Raw genomic sequence first — 24,218 nt, forward strand, 5'->3', positions numbered from 1 at the left:
AGGATTTGTGGCCATGCATTTAAAAAAACTATTATTTTTATTTTATGTGTATGGGTGTGTTGACTGCATGCATGTCCGTGTGCCTTGTGTGTGCAGTGCCAGTTTCGGCCAGAAGAGAATGTCAGATCCCTGCAACTGACGTTACAGAATATTGTGACTTACCATGTGGGTGCTGGGATTGAACCTGGATGGGGCCTCTGGAAAAGCAGTCCGTGCTCTCAACCGCTGAGTCGTCTCTCCAGTCCCAGCGACCATGTCTTAAACCTGCTATGCAGCCAGATATGGTAGCACACAGCTATAGTCCCAGCACCTGGGAGGTGGAAGCAGAAAGACCCAGAGTTCAAGACCATGCTCAGCTCTTTTCAAGCCTGGGCTCTTTCAAAACAAACAAACAAACAAACAAACAAACAACACTACTTCATCTCAAAGGCGAACTAGAAACCACAATGCCTGATGTGTTGATGGTGCTCATGTGCCTTTATCTGCTCCTCAGCTTCTGCCCTTGGGCTAAAGAGTTGTCTAAGCTTATGACCTGCGAGTTCTCAGTGGGGCTTGCAGCAGCTAGGAAAACTGAGTCATGCATAATGGAAAGTGAATAAAGTTTCTGAAGCATTGCAGCTGTGCATCCCTTCTCCTAGTAAGACCAGAGCCACAACGATACCACAGTCAATAATTTAGTTGCCCAACTCCATCTCTGAGGAAGCAGGCTCTCCCCTTCGACTTGTTAACTCATTCCTCTAGCTGAGACACCCTCATCAAGCCCATGAGTCACGTGGAAATGGAACTATACATTAAGCAATCCATGCAAATGGCCTGTGCTCCCTCTCAGGAGCAGTGAGAACTGTCCGAGAGGTTCTCCAACACATTTCCTTCATAACACATTCGTCCAAGTCAGAGAGCTCATTTGGCAATAATGATGTATCTGCTGTGATTGGCTTAGGTCAGTTAGACCCCCGGCTTCTAAGGCTGAGGAGTAGCCCAGGGGTCCTGGAAAGCTATAGTCACTCAGGCAATGGAGCCCAGCAGGTGACCCAGAGATATAGGAGATGATGGCAATAATGCAGCCTCCACAGACCACACTTGTCCCTCACTCTCCAGCCTAGACGCCCTTAGTGTGTAGGAGGGCATCAGGCAGGGACCAGGCACTGCGCATGCGCAGCAAAGTCTGTTCTCTTAGAGACCAGGAACAGAGAACACCGTGGGGTGGGGACAAAAAGATTAGAAACTGACTCCCAAAATGTCCTAGACACTGGGTCAAAACCAAGTCACCAGATAACAGACTTGAAAAGGGAAAACATCATGAAAGTCCATCAGGGAACTCAGTGCATGATCATCATGGGATCCACCAACCCTCTTCTGGGCAAGAAGGAGGCGATTGGAGCATGCGTGTTGAGGAGGGCTCTCGAGCTCTGTCAGCAATAAGCACCAGCACCGGAATCCATGTTCCCTGAAGCACTGACATGGTTGTCTTCACTGTCAGCCTGACTGGGCTTAGAGTCACCATAGAAACCACCTCTGCGTGTTTCTGTGTCGGTGTTTCCAGGAAGGAATAACTGGGTTAGAAAGACCCAACCTGAATGTGGGGAGCACAGGTCCACCGTCTGGGGTCCCAGACCAAATAAAATGAGCAAGTGTGAAAAACATCAGCTTCATGTTTCCCTGTGCTTCCTGACTGCAGACACGATGTGACCAGCTGCCTCACCATCCAGCCGCCATGCCCCCACACCAAAGCCCCACCCCCACCACAGTGGGCCACACCCTCAAAGTCTGTGAGCTAAACAAAGCCTTCTCTCCTCAAAACAATGTGACAAGACAAAGCATTACTCATAACCGCCAAGATGTAGACTCAATCTAAGTGTTCATCCACAGATGAAGATAATCTTAAAATGTGGTTTATGTACAAAGTAGAACAGCGTTTGGCCTTGAGGAGAAAAACAAAAAACAACAACAACAACAACAACAACAAACAAAAAAACCCCCAAAGAGTCTGTTACTTGTAAGACCCCGGATACGTCTAGAGAACACCATCATGGGTCATGTGGGTCAACAGTAGAAACCTCATCTTGCAAGCCTGAGGCCCTGAGTTCAATCCCCAGCACCGCATACAGTGGAGCATGATGGGAAGGGAACTGTACCAGCCTAAAAAGACAAACACTGAACATGGAAGCTGAAGCAGAGGGGGCAGTGCTCGGAGAGAGAGGGGCAGCCTGGCACTGAGCTTCAGGGACGGGGCGAGTAAGTGTTGTGCAGCAAGGTGGCTGGAATTAAAGTGTGGTGCGATTCTTTATATTTTACAATCCATTTACTTGTTTTGTTGGGGGATGGGTGGGCGCTTGCCATGAAGCACATTTGGGGGTCAGAAGAAGACAACTTGTGGGGATCACTTCTCTCCTTCCACCACTGTGAGTCCCAAGAATTGAGATGGAAGGGTCAGGCTTGGCAGCAGGAATCTTCACCTGCCGAGTCATCACGCGGGCCTCTGTATAGCGCATTCCAAGATAACCAATGGGATTACAAATAGTCTCATCATGAAGAAATGACAAATAGCAAATGTGACTGATGTGCCAATTAGACTAATTTGATCATTTCACAATGTATACATGTTTGAAACGATCACACAGTGCTGGGGAATGGTCCGGCAGAAGCATGCCAAGCAGGTTCAGGGCAGCACTACTGAAAACACCACATTGTACTGTATAGATTTATGTACACAAACCTATTTGTCATTAAAAATAATACAACAAAAGGAAAGCAGAGAGAAGCCTGGAGGGCTGACTTCATCATTCTTGGCTCCTCTGGATAGGCTGCAGACAGAGGCAAGCCTGTGAAGGGCAGAATTTGTTCTTACCTTGATTAAACACACACACACACACACACACACACACACACACACACAGTGTGGAAGTCTGCCTTTTCTAGCCACTTCTTCACCTTGGGAAGGGAACCTGAAACCAGAGGGAGGCAGCAGAGGTGTCGTGGGGGCCTCTGCACCCACGGTGAACATCTCTTCTGTGGCTGTTTGAACTCTGGCTCGGCCTCTGACAGGGCCACTGGGAACAGTGGTGGCAGTGTGCCCTGGGTAGGGATGTCAGCTGAGGTGTGCAGAAGAGCCAAACGCAGCGCCCTGCACCGGCTGTGTCTTTCTTTGTCCACAGCAGTGCGCCTTCTGGCATCGCTGGGTTTGGCTGCAAGGTCTGGGTCAGGCCTGGCTGCCTTCCTGCCTCAGCTCAGAGTCATTCTCAAGTGTCTGTGTTCCTTCGCACTGGCCTCCTCTCATGTCCCTGAGTGCAGTTATCTACAACCACAGAACAGATTTTGCCAACACTTAATGGCTTAATATGATGATGGGCATGATTTTGTTTGCAGATCTGCAACTTGGACCTACCTTGTTCTCCTTGGCACCTGCTGCAGTGGCGCAAAGGCTAGGACTGGAGTCACCGGAAATGGCTCTCTTTGTCACTTCTGTCTTTAGCTGGAGAATTTCCAAGTGGCAGTGAGGCTGCCTCCCAGCATGGACCAGACTTGGCTGCAAGAAAATGAGACTGAAGGAACGGGTACTTAACATGACGTCTGCTGTGGTCACAGGCTTGCCTATGTTGAAAGGAAGAAAGCATGGCCCTGAATCTTTTGATGGATGAGTGTAATGTCATTTCTGTAAGAAAAGCCACAAGGTGGCTCACAGCGAGGCAGCCATCTTTGGAGAATGCAATCGGCCTCCGACAGCTGCTGTCTCTAGCCACAGGACCTTTGCACATTCTGTTCTGCTACCTGGAACTCTCCTTCTTGGCTTCCTCTAACTGAAGCTAACCCAGCTCCACACTTCTCAGCTGAAGATTTCCCTTAGCTGCACGGTCAGCTCAGCTCCCCTCAGCTAATGTTTTCTGAGGCTTCCTCAAAGCCCAAAGTAAGTTCCGTGTGTGTGTGTGTGTGTGTGTGTGTGTGTGTGTGTGTGTGTGTGTGTGTGTAATATCAGCAGCTGACTCTTGCTCTCACTTTTAAAAAAGTTTCAAAACCCATGTGTATGTGTGCCTATCTGTGAGTTTGCATGTAGGAGCCTAAGAAGAATGGAGGGTGTCAGACCCTCCCTCCCCCCAGAGCTGGAGTTGGGGCCATTGTGAGCCGCCTGATACAAGTGTTCAACTGAATCCAGGTCCTCTGCAAGACTAAGTGCTCTGAGCTGCTGAGCCACCTCTCCAGCCCCAGTTCTAAACTCTTTTCTTCATACTTACACTTATATTGAACCCAGTTCCTCATGACTGAGCCATCTCCGTAGCTCCAACCCATGTACTTTTTTCCACACAAAAGTACATGAGACCTACTATGTACCAGTCCCTAAGAAGGCAGTGTGGATAGTACTGGGCAGGACCAAACATGGTCCATTGCACTTAGGAGAGATGTGTGTGTGTGTGTGTGTGTGTGTGTGTGTGTGTGTGCAATAGAACACAGAACTGGGGCTAGAAAGAGAGCTTAGCAGTTAAGAGCACTTGCCACCTTGTGGAGGACACAGGTTCCATTCCCAGCACCCATACCAGGTGGCTTACACAGCCGCCTGTAACTCCAGCTTCAGGAGTTCCTCTTCTGACCGCTTTGGATACTATACATCCACATGCGCGCGCGCGCGCGCGCACACACACACACACACACACACACACACACACACACACTAAGATGAATAGATATTTTAACAGGAGATAGGGTGATTGATAGAGGAAGACACTTAGCGTGAACCTCTGGCCTCCATGTGCACATACTTAGATGCATGTATGTACCTACCTACAAGTACACACATGTACTACACACATCTGTTAACACATACTCATCTCCCATGAGTGTGCATGTGCATGCACACACACACACACACACACACACAGCATTAGAATACATGGGTGGCCATGTCTACTTGTGGGACCCAGCAGAGACTGGGAGAATATAGTTTGGACCAGAGTAGCCTTGGTCCTGACTGTGGCCCAATGCCCCTGCCTCAGACCCCTTACAAACGCTGATGGCTTCCCTTCATTTGTCCTGGCCCAGCAGCCCTGGCAGTTCCAGTTGCCCAAAGGGAGCTAGGGCAGATTTGGAAAGCTGCGGAACATGTTGGGCCAACACATAGCTTTCAGGTGGAGTCAGAGACAGCAGCTTGCTGTGACTTCACACCAGGATTAGCCCACACGCTCTGCTGGGGCCCTGGATCCCTGCACGGGCAGGCATTCCACTTTAGGAAGTGAAAGCTTTAATTACGGAGAAGGAAAAGGGTGGAGACTACAGTGGGGGTGGGAAGTGTTTCCAGGAAGGACCTGGAGAAAGAATGAAAAAGGTTACCAAGCAGGTCTTCCCTGTGATTAAACCCCAGGCGCTTGGGGCAAAGCCAGCAGAGTCTGCAGTCCTTCCCGCCAGAAGCTGCCTAAGGTGACCTGGACAGGAGAGAAGGCTAGAGGCCACCCACCAACTCCAGGGCCACCTGGGCTCCTGAGGGCTCCTGAGGACCCTGCCTCAGCTGCTCAGCCACCTCAGACTCCAGCTCCTGAGAAGGGGAAGCGCAGGCCTGTCCCATCTTCCCCTAGGGAAGTTGGTTCTTTCCAATGAGTGAGATGTGAGCAAGACTTCTTCACCTTTGGGGTGTGTCACCGTCCACTCTGGCAACCTGTGAAGGGAATGGACAGACCATGACCCTTATCTTGTTTCAAGGGCACTAAATAAAATACACAGACATTCATCACTGACACACGAGGGACTGCAGGTATCAGCCCCTTACTTTCCTGCCCAAACATGGAGAGTCAAAGGCTATGAAACACTGTCCATCCTGACAGATGAAGAACAAAGTCAGTCAGGACAGTGATGCCTGCCACCACTGCCCAAAGGATAGAAGGAGGAGGAGTGTCAGTCCTTGAGGTGAGGGGTAACACAAGGAAGAAGGAGAGGCCCAGGTGGTTGCAATTTGCAAAGCAGAATACCAAAGAGGAAAGGCTTCCCTGAGAGAGAATCCTAGAGGGCTACAGGGCCACCTCTACTTAAGCCCCAATGTATGTGTGTACCTGTGACGTGTGTGTGTGTGTGTGTGTGTGTGTGGTATGTATGTGTGTGTGTAAGAGAGAGAGAGAAAGAATGTGTGCACATGTGGCATGTTATGTGTCTGTGATCTGTGTGGTATGTTTGTGTGTGTGTAAAAGAGAGAGAAAGAGTGTGTGTGTACATGTGGTGTGGGGGGGAGGGGTGTGTGTGTGTGAAAGAAAGAGTATGTGTACATGTGGTGTGTGTGTGTGTATGTATGTGTGTGTAAGTCCCCATGTGTGAACTTTGAAAAGCCATGGAAATCTACACCTTAAAGGGATGGGAGACAGATTCCTGGAGCTCGATGCAGGCAGGCAGGGTGGAGAGGGCTCCATGCTAGAATCTGTGGGTTGATCTGCTGAAAGCCCTACCCAACTCCTGGGAGACCAAAGCTAGTGGAAGGAAATAGATTTATTTAAGGTTGGCCCTGTGAACAGAGGAGACTTCCTCCTCAAATCTCCATCTTTGGTGGGGTGGAGGCATCAATGGACCACGGTGGAGGAACAGCCAAACGTGAGGGGTCTCATGCTGGGAGGGCACTGTATATCTAGAGCAGGTGTCTCCTTTTCTCCTTCTTTATCCAAACCATTTAGAACCAGCTGTGGAAGCACATGACTGTAACCCCAGCACTCAAGAGGCCCCAACAGTAATATCCTTAGTTCGAGGCCAGCCTGAACTACACACATGCCCAAGCTAGAAAAACAAACAACAAAAAGCCCCATACACGATGCTTGTAGCAGCTTTGATCATAATAGCAAAACTTCAAAGCAAGCAGAGTGCCCTTTGGAAGGTGAAGAAATGAGCTATGAAGCCTCAAGATGGTAGAACAGTAGTGAACATTAAAAAGAAAAGAACAGGCCTGTAGGGAGGCTGTAACGTTAAGAGCCCTCACTGGCTGCTCTTACAGGGGACCTAGGTTTGATTCCCAGCACCCAATGGTGGCTCACAACCATCTGTAACTCTAGTCCCAAGGAATCTGATGCCCTCTTCTGACCTCTGCAGGCACTGTGCACATGCAGTGCACACAAATGTGTGCAATCAAAACACCCAAACACTTTAAAATAAAAGAGCTATGAAGCCGTGAAAAGACATGGGAGAGACTTAGGTGTGTATTCCTAAATGAGAGAAGCCGGTGGGGGAAGCCAGTGGGGCAAGGGTGTGAAATCCAGGAAGAAGTAAAATGAGAGAGACAGTAGAGGGGCCAACAGCTGCCAAGGGTTGGGACAGGGGGAAAGAGAAGCAGGCAGAACCCAGATGTTCAGAGCAGTCAAGTTATTGTCTATGAATTATAGTGTTAGAGACATGTCATTACACACTTGTCCACACCCATAGAATGAATCCCACCACTTTGGAAACTGAGGCAGGAGGATCATGAAGTACATGTTGTCCACAAGATGGGCAGGAGAGGACCTTACCAACTGTAAGTTATAGACAGTAAGTTTGGGTGGAAACAGGATGCCTTATGCAGATTGCTCAGCTAGAGTAAAAGTGCCACTGTGGAAGAGTGTGTGTGTGTGCTTATACCTTCAGCTCAATTTTGCTATTAACTATAGTTGCTTTGAAAAACAAAGTGTGTGTGTAAGTCCATGGACATATAAGTGTGTTTGTGCGTGCGTGTGTGTGTGTGTGTGTGTGTGTGTGTGTCAATGTTAGGATCTTAGACTGAAAGTTGGGATTCATCCATTTGTCTAGACTCGCTGCCCAGCAAGCCCCCAGCATCCTCCAGCTCTCCTTTCCCAATGCTGGGGTTACAGACAAATGAGGCCATTCCTTGCTTTTATATGGGTACTGGTGCTCATGATCACACTCAGGCCCTCATGCTGGAATGGCTAGCACGGTACCATCAGAGCCACCGCCCCAGCCCCAGGAACTGCCTCTGTGTGGAATGCTGTTCTTCAGGCACCATCCACCTGTTTTTTTGAGACAAAGTGGTCTCTACCTGTCCTGGAGTTCACCAAGTAGGCTAGACTAGCTGGCCAGTGAGACACGGGTTCTGTCAGCCTCTGACTTGCTTGCAATGGAATTACAAGGACAAACACACTATCTTGTGTTGTTTAATATGAGTTCGGGGGATCCAGCTCACGGCCTCATGCTTACAAGTGCAGCAGGGACTTTCAAAAACCGATATTGAAAGAAATGTGAGGGGGGGAAAAGCCCATCAAGCAGAAGAAAATTATATCAGTTGTAAATTGACATCTACCCAAAGAAATACAGTACCAAATTTTCCTTGTGTAAATATATTTCAGAGATATCTGACTGTTTGAAGTAAAACTACAAACACTGAATTGGGCTCATAAAATTGGCAGTACATCAAATTTACAAATTATACATATAACAAAAGACTGGGTAAGAAGAGATAGAAATATATTACTGTAAGGTTTTTATGCTTTATGTATAGAAAAATATGATTATTTTATTTGATAATGATAATGCAAACTCTAAAGAAAATGAAGCAAACCCTAAAGTAATCACCAAATGACACAACAAACACAACAAAGAATTTTAGTTAGCAAACCTAGGTGACAAAATGAAAATATTAAAGTGTTCATATAATTGAAAGGAAGAATAAAACAAAAGGAAAAAGAACAAAGAGAAAATATGACAAATAAAAATAATCAACAGCTGGGCTATTGTGGCATACACCTTTAATCTTAGAACTTGGGAGGCAGAGGCCAACCTAGACTATAAAGTGAGTTCTGGGAAAGCCAGGGATACACAGAGAAACCCTGTCTTGAAAGCAAAACAAAACAAAACCAATAAAAACCTACCACCAACAAGATGGAAGATTTAAACCCAACCAGTTGATACTTACACTAAATATAAGTGGTCTAAATACCCAAATTAAACAGTAGAGACAATCAGACTGAAGTTTTTGTTTTCTGTTTTTCAGACTGAATTTTTAAAAAGCAAGTTTTGTCTATAAATGACTATAAGACATAAACAACTACAACAGCAAAGACATAAAAAGATTAAAATTAGCCAGGCATAGTGGTGTACACCTTTAATACAAGCACTTAGGAGGTAGGCAGATCTCCGTGAGTTCAAAGCCAGCCTAATAGTACAAAAAGAGTTCCAGGACAGCTAGGCCTATTACACAGAGAAACTGTTAAAAAAAAAAAAAAAAAAAGATTAAAATTATAATAACATAAATTAAAAGGAAGCAGGCGGTGGGGTGGGACTAGAAAGATAGCTCAGTTGTTCAGATCACTCAGAGTCATGAAAGAACCCAGGTTTTGTTCCCAGTGCCCACGTTGGGCAGTTCATAACTGCCTATAGCTCCAGTCCCAGGGAATCTGGTATCCTCTTCTGGCTTCTAGGGCATCTTCATTCACGTGCACATACTCCCCCCCCCCCAAGAAAGGAGGCTGGGAAATATGGCTTAATGAGTAAAAGTTCTTACTCCCAGTCTGAAGATGTAACTTAAGTCCCCAGGACTCACAAGGTAGGAGCAAGGAGAGGACCAAGCCCTGGGACTGATCATCTGCTGCAGGTGCATTCTTTGTGTGCCTGGACACCAAAATAAATTGGGCTAATAAAGTGATACACGCTTGTGACAGATGAAGGAGAAGAATCAGGAGCTCGGGACCAACCTGGGCTACAAGAAACCCTGTCTTGAATAATAACAGAAATGAGAATATACTAATACTATATTGGTCACCCCTGGTGACTTATGACAGGTGCATAGGTCAGTAGAAGACTTAAATGCAGAGTTCAGAAGTAAACTGAGATATTTATGACCAAATCATCTTTTAAAGGCAGATTAATGGAGGACTTGTAATCTTGTCAACAACTGTTGATGGAATAGTTAGACTCTTATCTGGGGGTTAATGTAGATCTATATTTTGTTTGTGCTGTATGTAAAACTTAATTCAAAATGGTTCACTAACCTAAATACAGTTAAACATAAAAATACAAATCTTCTAGAAAAAGATATAGGAGAATATGTTTGTGATTACTGATTAGACAAAGATTTGTGAAAGTTAGCACCACAAAGACAATGTGCCAAAGAAAATCAATGTTAAGCTGGACTTTGTTTAAGAACTTTTGCTCTTTAAAAAACGTCAGACAATTTGAGAGGTAGAACTCAATTTTGAGAATAGCCTGGACTGTATAACAAGCTCAAAGCTAGCCTGGGCTACATAGTGAGACACTCCCCCAAGATAAATAAATAAAACCACAAATAAACAAAAACAACAGGCCTACTATTAAGATAGAGTTCAAAGCCTGCAGGTGGTGTAACATGCTTGTAATCGCAGCACTTGGGAGGCAAAGGCAGGCGTATCTCTGTGAGTTTGAGAATGGCTTCATCTATAGAGTTCCAGGACAGCCAGGGTTATACACAAAAGCCTTGTCTCAAGACAACAATAACAACAACAACAATGGCTTCTAGTCAGGGGTGGGCATTAGCCTAGCGTGTGCAAGACCTTGGATGTGACTCTAGTATAGCAGGAAAAAAAAAAAAAGCCACCAAATAAAAATGAAACATGTTAAAAAAAATCACAATAAAAGGATAAGCCACACAAAAGGAGAAAATATCTTCAAGCCATGTATATCATCTACCTGCCTAGGTGTATGTGTGTGTGTTTGTGTGTGTGTGTGTGTGTGTGTGTGTGTGTGTGTGTGTGTGTGTGTGTGTGTAAGCAGCAGAGCTTGTATTGGGTTGGGGTGCACTGCGAGCAAACCTGCCTGGCATGTGCAAAGCCCTAGGCTTGATCCATAGTGGTACAAACAGGAAAGTAAAGGGATTTTGGGAAACACCTGGGAACAGCCTGGAGTAAAAGGCTCCTCAATTCAGTGTGCAAAGCTATTTCCTCCAAAGTCGAGCATCTGCTCCCCTCTCTTGCCTGCAGTAGAGTGGACTGTTACAGGGTTATAAAGCCAGCAAACAACAGGGGCCCTGGGAGGACCTGGGGTGCTTGAGAGAATGCACTTAACCTACTTTCTGAGCAGAGCCCAAGCCTACCTCTGCTCCTAGCCACCTGGAGACATCAGGAACAGCATCTAAGGGTCTCCAGCCCAAGTGTACAAGCAGGTATTTTACCCTGTGGAATAAAGTTGAGCAGAGTGAGGTGATGGTTGAACTCCGAAGCCACCACCTGCAGGGGTTCCTGCAGTGTCTGGGACCTATTTTTGTGGGAGTTGCAATGGGCCTGGCTGGGCTGACAGGAGGCTTTCCCTTGCCAGAGCTATGTTGCTCACAAGGAGTAATGGTGGGGTCACCCAGCCTAGATGCACTCACCTCAGTCCTAAGGGCCATTCTGGGGGAGAACTTGCTCTGCCAAATGGGTGCTGTGGGTGCCACTGTGGGTCTTGTGGAGATGTGGGCAGATCTCGGGGGTAAGAGAGACTACAAGCTCCAAGGCCTTGGCAAGTTTTCAACCTCAGCGTGTGTGAATGCACTTCAAATTCCTTCTTGGGTTGAATGGGGTGGGATGTTCTGTGCTATAGTGCTAATGATCATATACTTTGTTCCCTGGAACTGTGACATGGGAAAGGCGTTTGGATGGCTAGAAAGGTGAACAGAAGCTGGGCCTGGGATGTGGGTTTGGGATTACTCGGTCCCTTGTGCCCCCCTTCCGTTCTGTGCCTTCTCTGCTCTGTGTGTTCTCTGGTTACTCCCCACCCCCAGAAGCTTCTAACTTCATTCTGGTTCTGGTTTGAACCAGGTTGCCTTAACTACAGATCTGGCATCTCACTGAGTCTGTTTTTATTTTATTTTATTTTTATTTTTATTTTTATTTCTTCCTTTTTTTTAAATTAATTTATTCTTGTTACATCTCAATGTTTATCCCATCCCTTGTATCCTCCCCTTCTTCCCTCCCTCCTATTTTCCCATTATTCCCCTCCCCTATGACTGTTCCTGAGGGGGATTACCTCCCCCTGTATATGCTCATAGGGTATCAAGTCTCTTCTTGGTAACCTGCTGTCCTTCCTGAGTGCCACCAGGTCTCCCCCTCCAGGGGACATGGTCAAATGTGAGGCACCAGAGTATGTGAGAAAGTCATATCCCCCTCTCCACTCAACTGTGGAGAATGTTCTGACCATTGGCTAGATCTGGGTAGGGGTCTAAGTCTGTTTTTAAATATTAGTATTTTCAGAATATTAGTATTTTCAAAACTAATAAAATGACAACAAAATTAGTCCATTTAACCTGCATGTAAGACATAAAATACCAACTTTACAGACAGTCACACAGAAAACTGTCTTTACAGCAAGAAAAGATGTTTTCATACACAAAAATAACAACTGCAAAAAAAAGCGCTAAGATTTGTTTTCTGTCTTCAAAATGCATGTACCTCTACGAGAGTAAAGAAGCAAGCTACACAGAACATATTTCCCAAACATACAGACCCTCATGTGTAGACCATGAAAAGAATTCTCACCTGCTATGGTGGTGCACACCCTTAATCCCAGCCTCAGGAGATAGAGACAGGTGCATCTCTGTGAGTTCAAGACCAGCTTGGTCAGCAGAGCAAGTTCTGGGCCAGCCAGGGCTACGTAGAGAGTCCTGTCTCAAAGAAACCAAACAAGGGTCTTTGGACTGGAGAGGAGGCTCAGAGATTAAGAGCGCTTGATGCTCTTGAAGATGAGCTGGGTTTGGTCCCCAGTGCCACACTAGGTGGTGCAAATTGTCTGCAACTCTAAGTTCAGGGGATTCAATATTCTCTTTTGGCCTCCTTGGATACCTGCATGCACAGATGCATCCAGCCCTGCACACATAAAACAATATTTTAGCAAGAAAGTAACTCTTATAAATCAATAGGAAAGAGAAAGACAACTTGTTTTTGTTACATTTTATTTGTTTACTATGTGTGTGGGGCCAGGCTCAAGTATTGAGGGCAGGGGACAACATTCATCGTGGATTCTCTCTCCTTCTGCCATGTCTGGTCCAGGGTTGAAACTGTGCTGCAAGAAACTTTACCTGCTAAGCCAGATCATCACTGTCCCAAGACAACCCACCCACTTTTAAAATTGAGCAAGAGATGTGCGCTAACATCTCACTAAGGGGGACCTGGGGGCCGCAGAAGGAAGTTCAGCATTCAGGTTTCAGGAAGGGCACGCTGAGTCTGCATATGGTCACGCTAAGTGAAAGGAGCTGGCTCCGAGAGACAACCCTACATCTTCTCTCTATGCAGGATCTAGACAGGGTTTCTCTGCTTATCCCTGGCTGTCCTGAAGATCATTCTGTCACCCAGGCAAAGCACTGGGATTAAAGGTATGCACCGACACTGCCTGGACGTGTGTGTGTGTGTGTGTGTGTGTGTGTGTGTGTGTGTGTGTGTGCTTGTGTGTGTGTATAGGATTTTAAAAAAGTGTACACATGTGAGCACACACACACATACACACACACACACACTGAAAAAATAAGTGCAAGAAAAACATTAATAAGTGCTATTGTTTAGAAACAGAGAGGGCCGAGGAGGATGTGGCGTTGGCAGAGCTCACCTACTTCATAGAGCCCTGGTTCAGGCCCCACAGTCCCGTAAAACCAGATGTGGCGGTACTAGCACTGGGAAAGTGGAGGCAAGCGACGTAGAAGTTTAGTGTTAGCCTTGAATACAGAGTGAGTTTGAAGTCAGTCCAGTCTACATGACACCCTGTCTCAACCAAAGCAAAGCAAAGCCTTAGCTTGCCTTAAGGAATCATAAGTCTCAAGTATGTTGAGTTTGGTTTTTAGTTTCTGTTTTATTGTTTTAGAGAGAGGCAGTGTCTTGCTACATAGTCCAGGGCTTTGAATGTGCCCTTCTCTTGCCCCAGCCTTCTGAGCGCCGGTATGTACAACCACACTGACCTAAAACAGGAGATTTAAATAAAAACAGAGATCGGATACAGTGTAAAGCTTGCTTCTTTTTTTCAAAGGGATCCTTGCTCTCTCCCAAAAAGTAGCCATGTCAGAAGAGCCAAGGTCAGAAGAAGAAGCCAGGAGCTGTCGGCTTCACTGGGCACTGGAATTGGATAGTGGCCTCTTCCCTTCAGACCCACACTTCCTCCTTTCTCGAGGTAAACTAGTGCTCTGAAGAGCAGAGCGATGATGCTCCTTGGCTGCCTCCCTTTGAAAGCTGGGTCCAGGGTGGGAGTGTAGCAGGCCTTCCTAACAGGGACTTGTTGCTGCTTGCTGAAGGCCTCACTGTCACTCAATGACTGCGTAACTTAGCTGGAGCCTTGGGGACTTTGGAAAGCTGCACTCGGCTCTAACTGAGTGGGAGGGAATTAGCTAGTGGGAGGTTGGCTGGAGACACCCTCTGAGGGGCTGCTCCTCCTGTGAAGGGATCCTATCAGGTGCCTGCAGCAGAGGGCCTCCTTATCTCTGGATGACCGTAGCCAGTTCAGGGCAATCTAGATTTTCCTTGTTACAGTGTGTGTGTGTGTGTGTGTGTGTGTGTGTGTGTGTGTGTGTAGCATTTAAACTGCGTTATCAGGATGGAGAGGAGCGGATGAGAAGCCAGGCCTTGGGTAGTCCTGGCATTCCATGCCTTCTGGAGAGGTGAGGAAGGAAAAGGAAATGCCACAGCCAGTGATCAAGGCTATTAGTTTTACATGCTCATTGCCTGAGTCATAATAGCACTTAGACGTACACCCTGCACCTTCACTTTATAGACAAGGAGGGAGTCGGATGATTTATGGATGGGTCCAAAGTCACAAGGGGAAGCCAAGGTTTCCACCCTGGCAAGGCCCCTTCTGCAGAGTATTGGCTCTCAGCAAGGAGTGGTGGAGTCATGTTTAAAAATCTCCAGGCCATTCCGCTATAGCCCGCCACCGCAACCAGTGGGGACGGCGTGCTGGTCATCCCCTCCCAGATAGAAAATTAGTTTACTAAGCTGAATGTGGTAGTATAGGGCTGCCATCCCAGCAGCTGGGAGGCAAAGGAAGTGGGATCAGGAGGTCAGGGCTAGCCTTTGCTACATAGTAAGTTTAAGGCAACCAGGGCTACACCAGACCCTGTCTGGAATGTGGAAGATACACCAGCCTCCTCCTCCTCCTCCTCCTCTTCTTCTTTTGACAGGGTTTCTCTGTGAAGCCTTGGCTGCCCTGGACTCACTTTGTAGACCAGGCTGGCCTCGAACTCACAGCGATCCACTTGCCTCTGCCTCCCGAGTGCTGGGGTTAAAGGCGTGGCCACCACGCCCAGTTTAACCAGCCTCTTCTTTACTAACTGCCCCACCTGGTACCACTTAGACCCAGGTCCCAAAGGTGTGTCTCGATCTCTGCCATGGCCTCCAGCCTGAAAGAACACTGCTAGAAAGAAAGGAGGGAGGTGGAGCAGGGGCGGAGTAACTAAACAGAGGCTAAAGAGAGGCCCAAGCAGAGCTACACAGAGGGGAACGCCACCTCCTCCAACCTCTGCAGGAGTTTTGTTTATTTGTTTATTTATTTATTGAGACAGGGTCTCATGTAGCCCAGGCTGGCCCCAATTTACCCTGTAGCTGAGGTTGTCCCTGAACTCCTGATGCTCCTGCTTCTACTGCCCTGTGACTCTGATGACGCTGATCACAGGCCTGTAACACCATGCCCAACTTACGTGGTGCTGGGAATTCAAGCCAGGGCCTCGTGCATTCTGGGTAAGTGTTCCACTCAGTGGTCGACACCCCAGCTCTGTAAGCTTTATGACCACCAGAGGAAGGGAGTTGCCACTGACAACTGTGCTAGAGATTTCAGATGCTGTTCAGCATCAGCTGATGCATGGGATAACAGCCCATGCCTCCAGCGACTCCTTCTGTCTCGAAGGCTGACAGTGCAGAGAGACTTCAGTGTCTGCTACACAGTAATATTCTGGGGTGAAGCAAGGATATGCTGGAGAAAGAACTCTGGGCTAGAAGAGGGATAAGTGGGGGTGTACGGGGGACTGAATGCCTTTGAAGACACTGTTAATAACTTCAAAGGGAAGCCCGGGTTGGGTTGCTTTAAAAGGATTTCTTGACAGGTGGTGGCGGCGCATGCCTCTAATCCCAGCACTTGGGAAGCAGAGGCAGGTGGGTCTCTGTGAGTTCGAGGCCAGCCTGGTCTACAGTGTGAGGCCAGGACAGCCAAGGCTATACAGAGAAACCCTGTCTCAAAAAACAAAACAAAACCAAACAGAATTGATTTCTCTTTATATGTAATCCTATTATTTATTTATTTGTATTTTTTAAAATGTATTTTGTGTGTATGAGTGTTTTTTGAAGGCATTTGTTTGTATACCTGCTGCCTGCAGAGGCCAGAAGAGGGCATTGGATCCATGGAAAATGGAGTTACAGAGACTTGAGAGCCATCAGGTGGAAGCTGGACACTAAACTGGGTCCTCCGCAAGAGCAGCCTGTGCTCCTAATCACTGAAATATCTCTCAACATGAGAAAAATAATGAGGATGCCTTTGTTGTTGACCAGATTTCAGCAGCAAAGCAAAGCTCGGCTAGGGGTTAGGAAGCCTGAATTCCAACGCTTGGCCTGGCCATATGCCAGCCGCAGGACACCTGATCTCCTGGAACCTCAATTTCCTTCCCCATAATGTGGGGTAAGCATATCTGTTCTCTGCCTCTGTTGGCTTTGTGAGAGGACAAGCCCCTTCTAGGACACCCACTCTTGCCTTTGGGAAGCTTGGGTGCAGGTCTCCAGGGTCAGGTCTGGGTGGAACTCATTTCTTTGTTACATCTGGTGAGACTGGGGATAGAAACCATGCATCCTTGGCAGGCGCTACTCTGTCTAACCCTATCACTTACCAGTTATTTTGAAATTAAACAACTGAAACCAAATCTTTTGCCATGTATGTATCTTATGAGAGAGAGAGAGAGTGTGTGTGTGTGTGTGTGTGTGTGTGTGTGTGTGTGTGTGTGTGTGTGTGTGATTAGAAGCACTCATTTTGAGATCTGGGAACCTTTAAGGAGTAAGGATTACTGCTTTTTCCGCCTGCTCTGAGTATTTACAGTGTGCCCTCAGGCTATGAAAAGCTGAGTTTGCTCCAGATGACAGTCAACTGGAAGCTCTGTCATCGCTGAACCTTGTGCTGCAGGCTGCTGTCTACATTGAGATCCACAGTCACCCTGGACCCCACACTCATTTCACTGCCCTTCTCTCCCAACCGGAAGAATGCTTCTTTAGAAAACATGATCCACAAATATCCTGAATGAACAGAAATAATCGGATTTACAATAGGGAAGGTTGTTGCTTTCCACCCACACTCCAGTGATGAAATCTAAACGGTTTCATTCTCCCTCTGAACACACAGGGGCCAATGGTGCACGGACTCCTAGCGGGTTGGAGCCTGACACCTTCACAGTCTGAGCCTGGGAGTCTCTTTGAATCCAGTGCCTCTCTTCCATCCCATGATGCTCTTGGCTAGAGGCAGGTGTGTCAGCCCACACCTAGATAAATTACAAGGGAACAATGGCATTGTCTCCTGCAATTTCACCTGCTCTGTACCATGAACACATATAAACCACCGTATGAGATTGCTCAATGTTGGCTGACTGGCTCTGTCTCAATTTATAGTGCTCACATTTTTGTGGAAGTTGCTTTGGTTTGCGAGACACTTTTAAACATGACACTGCATCTGAGAAGGCAAAATACTCTGTGATACAGGGTAGGGTAATTGAAGCTTTGCTTGTTTTTGTTTTTGTTTTTGTTTGAATGGGGAGATGACTTCATCTGTAAGTTATTAGCCATGTAGCATGAGGGCCTGAGTTTGGATCCTCAGCCCCCACATAGAAATCGGGGCTTGGTGACATGGGCTTGCTCTCCTAGGGCAGGGGAAGAAGAGACAGCACAGGGAATCCAAGCGCTTGCTCAAAAGCCAGGCCAGCCTGGTTGGCAAGCTAGAGACCAATGAGAGACCCTGTCTCAAAAACTCAAGGTGGATGGTGGCTGAGGACCTTGGACTTCCCAGTGCATACTCCTGCACCCACACAAACACATACCCAACTCACAGAAAGAAAATGAAGACAAAACCTTGGATTTTCATATGTTAAGCATACAAGCAATTATTCATTCTGAAGACTTTTGGAAGATCAACTTACATGAAACTTTCTTCACCTTTTCACTGCCTTTCTCTCCCTGCTCAGAAACATTTAGACCCACCCTATGGCAATGACTGCAAACAAGGCTCTGCCCCGTATATCGGGAAAGCACAAATAATTCGGTACAAAAGCAGCCTGGCTCCTGTAGCCTGGCATTAGGGTAAGTATATCTTAAGAAAGTTCTTATGCAGACTTGGCTTCAGGCGATAAAACGTCATGGCCGTGTAGCTGTAGCAAGAGAGATTTCTAGGGAGCAAATTAGTGCACAAACGTCTTCTAGCGAAGGCAAGAAATGAATCATGCACCACCCCAAAATAAGGCAAGTTATGCAGTAAATGTTTCATTTATTGGCCTTCCCCTATTACTATTAGGATTAAAAGGCATCTTGCCGATAAAAGGAGTGTCTTTATAGAGCACTGGTGTCTTTTGGAAGCTGCCCTCATCACAGATGCCTAGGGCAGTCTTTGTCATCTTAAGAATGTGGGTGATATAGCCCCTAACAAGTGCTTATGTGTCCCCACTAGCCCCTGGGTCACGGGCACCATTGTCCTTTTATTACCTGGTTGGGTTATTTAGCTGAAGCAAGGTGATCACGTCAGGTGCTTGGAGAGGAGTGGAACACAAGTCTGCTCCTTGGGTTCCGGGGCAGGGCATGGGCCTTGCCCATTCTCCATGTGGAATCTCACCTGGAGAAGAGAGCTCATCAGTCTGCTGTGTCCTGCCCACACAGGCTCCTGCCAGAGCTGACTATCCTTGGGTGGCTTTAAAGTTTCTGTGTTTGTGTTGACACTCTTGTGACATGATGCATGTGTGGAAGTCAAGTGACAACTCATAGGAATTGGTTTTCTCTATCAGACATGTAGGCTCCGGAGTTTGAACTCAAGTTGTCAGGCTTGGTTAAACCATTCTGTGTGTCTGTCTATCTATCTATCTATCTATCTATCTATCTATCTATCTATCTATCTATCCATCTACCATCTATCATCAATCTATCCATTGATTATCTATCTATCTATCTGTCTGTCTGTCTGTCTGTCTGTCTGTCTGTCTGTCTGTCTATCTCTTATAAGTTAGGTCTTATGTATCTTAGATTTATCTTAAGCTCACTATTTAGCACAAGATGACCTTGAACTTTTGACATGCTCTCCACATCTTGATTGTTGGGATTCTAGGCTCATGCCGTCACTTCTGACTGATGTAGTGATGAGGGTTGAACCCAGGTCTCCCTGCATGCTAGGCAAGCACTCTACAAACTGAGCTGCCCCTGAGCCCAGGTGTCTGTTCCAGTGTTGGCTAAGGGAGGCGCTTTCCTTTCCTGAATGTCGAAATGAATACTCATCACCCACACAGGCCAAAAAGCAAACAGAAAAAAAAAAATTCCCAGTGGAATATGGACTTTGGCTTCTAAACATTCCCTTATTTTATAGCTTCCTTGTGTTTTCAGATGCTTTTTCCCCCTCAGTCAGCACAGTCCCTGTCAAGATAAGTCCAACACAGTGGGTGACAAGTCATCCATCTTGGAGTCTGGATCTGTAAAGGGAAATCCCACAGGAACAGAAATGCACGTGCACATGTCCACGTGCGCGCGTGTGCGCGCGCGTGCACACACACACACGCACGCACATGTCTCATGCATGCATAAGCTGATGTCAAGGGTACTTGAATAGATTTGCCTAGTGATTGGAGGAGGTGAGTGTTACCACCATCATGGAGGTCCTGCTTTCAGAAGGTGTAAGTCAACCGCCCTTGAATTCCCACTATCACAAAGCCAGCCTCTTAGCATGGCTCGTCATCTCTGTTGGGGTGTTGTAAAGCTTTTGGTAATGACTGGTGTGTGAGAGAAAACTATAGACTCATGGGCTCCTTTGAATATTAAAAAGCCCACGAGAAAATATCCACACCTCAACTCCAGGTGGTGCGGGACAAAGAGGCCACAGGTAACACGGCTTATGGTCAATCTATTATTGCAGGTTCCCGCATTTCAGTGATCACACCACCAGCCCCTTCCAAGTGCCTAGAGGGTGACCGACATAATAGGCAGCAGCCATCTTTTCACCCTCACAGTTAGAAACCACACCCACCCTCCCAGGTAACCTATTTATTTACGATGCGTTTATTTATGTAGATGTACTTCATATGTAAGGCTCTTCCTATACAAACGTGGCTATTCTATCCTTTACTCTGTAATCAATCAGACTTCTGCTTCCTGGGGGCAAAGATCGCAGACTTGAGTCACGTCTGCCTAGCTTGGTCTCCTAAGTCTTAAGGTGACCTAGAACATGGACCCACTGGGAGAGAGTGCGTGGAAGGAAGGTCACAGGCTAGACCAAGCAGCCAGGAGCAAGTGCAAAGAGAAAGGGAGGCTGCAGAACGGCCTGGGACTTGGGGACCAGGGAGCGCCCAGAAAGGGGTTCTGAGAGATGAAAGGACCTCTTCACCGTCCATCCTGCCCACTCCCACACGCAGAGAAGGACGTCCAAATGCCTTGCAAAGTTCAGCCAACATTAGAACCAGTCTGGTGTCTCTCTTGTGGTTTAGCATCTTTGCCATTTGGGCAGAATTAGGCCACTTAAGAGTCACCAGGGCATAAAGAGAAGGTACCTCAACACTCGGACACAAACCAACTGGTGCTTAAAGAATTCTTGCCAAATCTATAAACTACAGATGTTCATGATGGGCCCCTCTGACATCTTCTTTATATGTTTTTATCTTGCTTCCTGCCAGTGACGTTCCTTCCCTTGCCCCCTCCCCTGTCCATCTGGGTACCACCATAGGCACCAATAGACACTAGAGGTCAATGGAGTCCTTGCTGCTCTCCCCGCCAGCCTTTTTATAGCACCAAACACTGACATTAAATGTGGCACATGGGCTGCCATGGAATAACTTTTAATTGTTTAATTAAGTTGGAGATTTAAGGGAAGATTCAAAGGTTCCCCTAGAATGAGAAAAATAAGCCAAGCCAGACTAGATGAGGACACTGGTCGCTGGAGAAAGCCCTTTGTATTTTATTTACACACGGTAAAAACGCAGTATGTTAAAAGCAGGGACACTTAACTATTTCAATCCAGCATATATCATAAGCTTTTATTATACAGTCAGTCCCATAAGGGACACAGAAGAGCCCCATTATTCAACTTGATTAAGATCAGGGTTAAACTAAAATTCATACAGAACCCAAAACCATCCTATAGGACAAAGAATTGGTCACAGAACAGACTTACTATAAAAGTGTTCATTAATGCCAATAAGAACTTCCTCCCCGGCCCGCAACAGGCCCTGGCATAGTCTACACTGTACAGAGGCCAACTTGGGTACGTGTACAGGTGGCAATTAGCAGGTGTGGAAAGCTGTGGCTGTTTGCCTAGGTGTGCAATCTAAAGGCAACCAGTGGAGAGACCCCGGAAGGGGACGCCTCAGCCCTCCATACACAGATGCAAGACTGGGCTGCATCTCTTGCTTGGTGCTTTTACTTGGCATCTTGAAATATTCCCCTTTTTGTCTCCACTCTCTCTCCTAGACACTGTGCCGTCTTATTTATTTATGAAGTCTGAAGGTTAGCCTACCTGCTGAGACTAATTAGCCTCTGCTTTGTGTCCCATGCAATACGTCCGATGAAATGTACACATTTGTTTTGCTTTTTTTTTTCTTTCCAGGCCTTCTCTCCCTTCACTTCTGGTTTCTGATGAATATGAAAGTTGGGGGTGGACGGGGGTGGGATGGCAATTCTCACACGCCTCCTCCACCCCAAGCTTATTTTGCCTGAATCTTCTGCTTTAGTGTGCAAATGTGCTTGGTGTTTTTTTTTTTTTTTTTTTTTCTCCCAGTATAAGGGAATTCATTGGCCTTGTCAATCTCGCTATCGTTATTTTCAGTTGTCTTCTTTCTGAGGCCTCCTCTTGTAGAACAGTTTTGTTGAAACCTCAAACTCTCTAAATATTACACAGTAAACTGGTTGCTTTTGGAAATCTACCACAGATGAGCTCTTTAAACAGAAAGGTGGGCAAATTTAATACCTTGTGGGCCCTAGAATAACATCACACCTAATAGTGAGCGTTGCCAGTTCCAACTGATTCATTATTTCTTTTCTGATGTTTTTCCTTCCGGGTTCACTGGACTTCCCAGCCCACTTCTCATTGGATACTAGCAAGGACAGGCCTTCCTGACTCTACATCCAGCAACGCTGTTTTGGGAATGTGCCTTTCTCCTTTAACGTCATTTTCTTCCTCATTTCACAGCAAATCAGTTTGCCCGCGCTGGAGCCCAATAATCAACAAATACCTGTCTCAAACAGTAGGCTGGCCACCTCCTCCCGGAAGGAAGGGCTTCCAGGCCAGTCAGGGCCGCAGTTACCTAGGGCCTCTGGGCATTTCATCTCAGGCCCCCTTGGAGAAAAACTACAGTCCCACTCATCCCCAGGGCGTGGTGAACTTTCACTTTTATTTTCCCTGGAGCTGTTAACGCCCAAACTTTTCACCTCCAAAGTCAGTAAGTACTTGGATCCTACACCACTTCCTACTTCCAACGTCAGTTAAAAAAAAAAAACAAACAAAACTTCACATTTCCCTTAAGGATATTTTAGTACCCCAGACACACTTAAAGTATTTGTCTTTTTGGGCATAACGCCTTCCTGGTATATTTAATGAGTGGGACTTTACATTTAATGACATGATTCACTGTCATTAAACAAAAACAGGGAGGGGAGCCGTTGTGGGTTAGCCTCCCTGATTGTGCATGGCTCACCTCTCCGCTTCCCAAGGCTCTCTCAGAGTAGTGGGGTGAGCCTTCCTTGGGACCAGCTGTGTCCTATCTCGCCCCAGAGAGGCCGACTTCACTGAGGGATTAACCACTGAGCAACCCGTCCTCACGTCGCACAGTCCTCCCCCTCCAGGCCCCCGGTCTTCAAGACTTCTTGCTAACACTTTTTCAGGGCCTCTCCCCATCCCCGCCCCCGAAGTGGGCTTTCCTTCCGCCTTCCCCGGCTCAGATTCCGGACTCGGTTGCCACCCCCTTCCCCTCCTCTCCCGGTCAGCATTGTCTTTCGGAACCCGCCCCCTCCAGGAGCGAGGCCCGCACCGTCCGGGCGCCCGGCTCGCGCACTGCGCACAGGCCGCACCCCGCGCGCCTCCCGCGGTCCCGGCCCGCCCCGCTCCCTCTCCCGGCGCCCAAAGGATCATTGTTGGCCGCCCCCGCCCCGCCCACCCCGGCTGTTTATTTATGCACACGTCACCGGCCTGGCCCCGCCCCCTGGCATCTCATTAAGGCGAGTGTGTTCCTCTCGCCCTGTCAATAATCTCCGCTCCCAGACTACTCCGTTCCTCTGGATTTCGATCCCCCTTTTTCTATCTGTCAATCAGCGCCGCCTTTGAACTGAAAAGCTCAGTCTAACTTCAACTCACTCAAATCCGAGCGGCACGAGCTCCTTCGGTGTCTTCGGCTTCCCCCCCCCCTTTGCTCTTATATCTGACTTGTTGTTGTTGTTTTTTTTTAACCCCCCTTTTTTATTTATTATTTTTTTGCACATTGATCGGATCCTTGGGAACGAGAGAAAAAAGAAACCCAAACTCACGCGTGCAGATCTCCCCCCTTCCCCTCCCCTCCTCCCTCTTTTCCCCTCCCCAGGAGAGAAAGACCCCAAAGCAGGAAAAAAAAAGTTAACCTTGGACTCGTCTTTTTCTTGCAATATTTTTGGGGGGCTCGCAAAACTTTTTTTTTTCTTTTTTGCTTCTCTTCCTCCTTCATTTTTCTTCCAAAATTGCTGCTGGTGGGTGAAAAAAAAAATGCCGCAGCTGAACGGCGGTGGAGGAGATGACTTAGGCGCTAACGACGAACTGATCTCCTTCAAAGACGAGGGCGAGCAGGAGGAGAAGAACTCGGAAAACTCCTCGGCGGAGAGGGATTTAGCCGATGTCAAGTCGTCGCTGGTCAATGAATCAGAGACGAATCAAAACAGCTCCTCCGATTCCGAGGTAGGAAGAGACCCTCGGGCTGGCGGGGTTGTTCCAGTCGGTTCCCGGGCTGGGAGACTGGGGCTGGAAGGCGAGGCGGGTCGGGGCGGCGGGCGGCGCGGACGGTTGCCGGGGCTGCCGACTGCAAAAACTTGTAACCGTGTTTTTCTGCACCCCTTTCCCTGCCGGCCCTCCTTCCCTCGCACCCCCTCGGCGCGGCTATCGCCCCTTGCCCT

At 47.4% G+C, this 24,218-nt stretch overlaps 1 protein-coding gene and 1 long non-coding RNA gene across 33 annotated transcripts in view; one reads left to right on the plus strand and one right to left on the minus strand.

Annotated features, from left to right (window-relative positions):
• Positions 1–16,822: 16,822 nt before the first annotated feature.
• LOC127189734 (uncharacterized) lies at positions 16,823–23,816 on the minus strand. 2 transcript variants are annotated; one of them, XR_007830677.1, is made up of 3 exons: positions 23,694–23,816; positions 18,597–18,723; positions 16,823–17,144 (listed from the first exon to the last, which is right to left on the minus strand). It is a non-coding gene; the product is annotated as an uncharacterized LOC127189734 (long non-coding RNA). The 2 variants fall into 2 exon arrangements; XR_007830676.1 differs by lacking the exon at positions 23,694–23,816 and adding an exon at positions 21,601–22,201.
• The window catches only part of Tcf7l2 (transcription factor 7 like 2), a 189,393-nt gene continuing 188,468 nt past the window's right edge, over positions 23,294–24,218 (plus strand). For all 31 annotated transcript variants that reach the window (XM_051146799.1, XM_051146802.1, XM_051146801.1 and 28 more), the window contains exon 1: positions 23,294–24,003. In XM_051146799.1, the coding sequence (XP_051002756.1) occupies positions 23,815–24,003 (189 nt within the window). In that variant the 5' untranslated portion in view covers positions 23,294–23,814. The remainder of the gene's footprint in view (positions 24,004–24,218) is intronic.

This window comes from Acomys russatus, chromosome 5 (assembly GCF_903995435.1).
Source record: "Acomys russatus chromosome 5, mAcoRus1.1, whole genome shotgun sequence".
In the NCBI taxonomy this organism is placed as follows: domain Eukaryota; kingdom Metazoa; phylum Chordata; class Mammalia; order Rodentia; family Muridae; genus Acomys; species Acomys russatus.